The sequence below is a fragment of the Carassius auratus genome, unplaced genomic scaffold (genome assembly GCF_003368295.1).
Source record: "Carassius auratus strain Wakin unplaced genomic scaffold, ASM336829v1 scaf_tig00003962, whole genome shotgun sequence".
NCBI lineage: Eukaryota > Metazoa > Chordata > Actinopteri > Cypriniformes > Cyprinidae > Carassius > Carassius auratus.
In genome coordinates this window covers 1-3,684 of record NW_020523570.1, presented here as the reverse complement: position 1 = coordinate 3,684, position 3,684 = coordinate 1, and the positions used below count along the sequence as shown (strand labels likewise).

The 3,684-nt window shown below is 37.9% G+C and overlaps 1 protein-coding gene across 1 annotated transcript; it reads left to right on the top strand.

The window, feature by feature from the left end:
• The first annotated feature begins 450 nt into the window (after positions 1–450).
• On the top strand, positions 451–2,041 carry LOC113070428 (transcription initiation factor IIA subunit 2). The gene is made up of 4 exons (XM_026243710.1): positions 451–645; positions 1,249–1,353; positions 1,501–1,627; positions 1,706–2,041. The coding sequence occupies exons 1-4, from the start codon at positions 574–576 to the stop codon at positions 1,729–1,731; spliced, it is 330 nt and encodes a 109-aa protein (XP_026099495.1). The 5' UTR covers positions 451–573; the 3' UTR covers positions 1,732–2,041.
• The last annotated feature ends 1,643 nt before the right edge of the window (positions 2,042–3,684 follow it).

Genomic DNA, 3,684 nt, shown 5'->3' with positions numbered 1-3,684 from the left:
ATTAAAAAAATTAATAATAATAAATAAATTAAAAATAAAAATCTATGTAAAATGATTTCAGAAATGTAGTTTACAGCGTCCTACAGAAGAACAAACGGGACATTCATGCGAGTCAAAAGGTAAAATATTATGGCTGGATTTTTCATCTGCTGCCATCTGCTGGCATTTTAAGAAAATGTCATAAGTCTCTTTGCCAAAATTATTATTTTCTCCCTCACTTAACAGACGGAAAATAAAGAGTGGACACTTCGTTGAACTCAAAGTTTAAGTCTAATGAAAAACAATTATAGCAATCAACAGAAAAATATTGTTTTAGGATTGGGATACATTTTTCTTAAATCTTCGTATTTCATGTTAAAGAGGAATTGAACGATCCCCTGTAACTATGTTGATTTGTATCCTCCAGCCTTCATGAGCGAAGATGTATGTCCCTCGCGAGTTTCCGTAGCGCGATCGCTCTAAGTTTGGATTTTGAGGAAGTGCTCAGCCAGCGGGCAAATCACAAAGCATCAGCGAAGACCCGACGGTTGTTTTAAACACAACGGCGTACAGCGTTCGCACTGGAACCACACTATGGCATATCAACTCTACAGAAACACGACACTCGGGAACAGTCTACAGGAGAGTCTCGATGAACTTATTCAGGTAAGAGTGTTGAATCACAGTGAAGTTAACTAGCTCGATTGCTAGCCAGCGTAGAATGATGTGATGGATAAATAACGTTACAGATAACGGAATAAAAACGATTACAGGCGTCTACCTTCAGTGGTTTATTAAATCACAGGGTTAACGTTACATTCTATGAACTGCTCTGATCTTGATTAGTGATGTGTCGGATTATTAAAGTTAGATGAGTGTTAGCTAACGCCAGCTGTGTTTGTGATTCAGCTGCTCTTTATCAGAACACGTTATGAATGATCTGTTACAGCGATGGATAAACGAACTGTTTTAGGGTTTCTAAGATGTTTCCGTGAAATAGTTTTCACGTTAGCGCAGACTGACATAACACTCAGTTATCCCTGTCTGTGATAAATAATAACAATCATACATGCAGACTTAGTATGTACTTGATTATGTCTAATAATATTAACCCTAATTTAAGATGGGATTCTTGGATCAGTCCACTCAAGAAACCAGAGAACATACTCAAAATAAAATAAAATAAACTGTGAAGCTTAATAGGGTTAAATATGTATGAATTATTTCATTAACAGAACGCATTAAACTGTATTTTCCCTCCTTCCACAGACTCAACAGATCACACCACAGTTAGCCCTCCAAGTCCTTTTACAGTTTGACAAAGCGATCAACACAGCACTGGCCAACCGGGTCCGCAACAGGGTCAATTTTAGGGTAAGCCAACATGCTCTACAATAACATTAAGAAAAAAGTTTGAGTTTTGTCTGCTTGTATAAATTACTTGGCTAACTATCTAGCTCTGTCTTGAACTGGACATAGTTGTGATGCCCTAAGAATCACTGCTCTTTGTTTTATCCACAGGGATCTCTAAACACGTACAGATTCTGCGATAACGTTTGGACATTTGTTTTAAATGACGTTGAGTTCCGAGAGGTGACCGATTTGGTCAAGGTGGACAAAGTAAAAATCGTAGCATGTGATGGCAAAAGTAAGTCATCTGATTCACTATTTTCATGGTTTTGGTGTTTGCGATGCAGTTCTCCTAATTGAACCGTTTCTCTTATAGACACTGGGTCTAATGCAGCTGAGTGAAATCAAGGTGGAGAGAGACCGAGAAGTGAACTTAATTTGCTGGCTGATGGGAAGGATGAGAAGAATTTAAGACGAGGCACACAGCGGTGGGGACTGTGTATATATAATTTATTACAGGAAACCGTTCTCCATCCTTCAAACATCAACCTGCTCAGTGGAAGACTGACAAACATATGGAGCACATAAGGCCTTGGGCGTCACATTACATTTTTCTTGTTATAAATAAATCTATATAATTTTCATAGAAATGGCAATGTTTTTCAGTTTGTTACTATTTAGCTTATTCTCTAATAAACTTGTTTTAAATGTTTTTGTAGTGAATTTTTTTTTGTTTTTTTTGTTTTTTTTTGTTTTTTGTGGGCTTTTTCCTTCAAATGAACAGGATGAATAACTTAATCTGGAAATGAACCAAATAGTTTTCAGTCTCTTGCTGCACACACACACACAAACACCACTGAATGTACACTAGGTGCCTGGCCACCTCTTCAAATATTTTTGAACAGTTTAACTCACTAAATCTGACCCTATAAACCTTAAATGTATAAAAACCATAAAATTAAGATGGAGTGTGTAAGGTTTGCTCACAATTCGGTGATTCTGAACATTAAATCAGGCGTAAGTGCTATCAGGAATGTAATATGAAGAATTACGTCTTTTTATTTTTTATTACGTTGTCTATCAGCTGCAGAAGCAGAACAAACCGGTATTGGCTGCATTTTCATTTTGAGCCACATGTAAACTATTTTATTATTTGATAATCTTGTGTTTTTAACTGATAATGATGAGGAACAGTTGTATTAATAATAGATTGTTTTGTCAGCTGATTCCATCACCTGAACAATGGCACATGAGTGATTATGATGCACTGTCATAGCTAAGCCCTGCATTTCGGTTTAATACTTCCCAAGTCATGACCTAACTATGTGTGTGGTTTTTTTTTAGCATTAGAGCCATTTTTGTTTGACTTTTACCCAGATTTCCTCCATCACCATTTTATTAAATCTCCTGCATTAAAGCGCGTCACTCATAGGGCAACTCCATTAAGCCTGATTACATACACACATACAGTTGGGGGAAGGGGGTCTTTGTGTCAGCGTCATACTATTTCTGTCTCGCTGTGGAATGCTGGAGCTGGACATCACCCTTTTCAGTTGTTGGTCATTTTGTCTGCTGGTCACAGAGTCTTGAGGCTGGGCGGTGATGGCTGGACTTTAGGAGCTCATAAAAATGGATAACAGGGGCTTTGGAGGGAAAAAGGGCAAAGAGGGGTCTTTTAAGCGTGCATCTATTAAACGCACATCATCTGGCTCTCAGAAGGTAAGAGACATCAACCAGCATTGAATCCCCTCAAATCTCCACCTGCTGCATTGAGTTGATGAAGACAAATGCATGTACTGAATTATATTTGGGAGCAGAGCCAGCAAGGAATTCTGGTAGCTTTAACAAAAAAACAATTGTATGTGGTTGTGAGCCCATAGAAACATTCCCACCTTTACTGGACCGACTATGTCTTCACTTGGTGATAGCTAATTAACTGAAGGGACATTATTGTATCTAGTTCACTTTGAATTTGTTTAGGATTGGACATGTTTGAAGATTCAACTAATTTCTGCACTGCAAAAAAAGCATTATAACATTATAAAGTTGCAGGTTTGTTTAATGTTAACAAAAACTGGGGTCTCTCTTGGTTAACTGTTTTACACTGGCATTGTGTAAACTTATTTGGGGAATGCATTGATTCCAGTGCCAGTCTTGATCTGTGAGTGTTCACTCATGCACATGCACACATACAAAATCTGTTCTCAGCATTGTCCTCTAATCTTTGATAATGGCCCAGTAAAGAGCACCGGCCAGGGTAGCTTAAACCCCTGTTCTCTCTAAGTCTCAATCTTATGTGATTAATGCAGAGTTCTGTGGAACGAGTCCAAACGCAAGTGGACAAAAACACACATA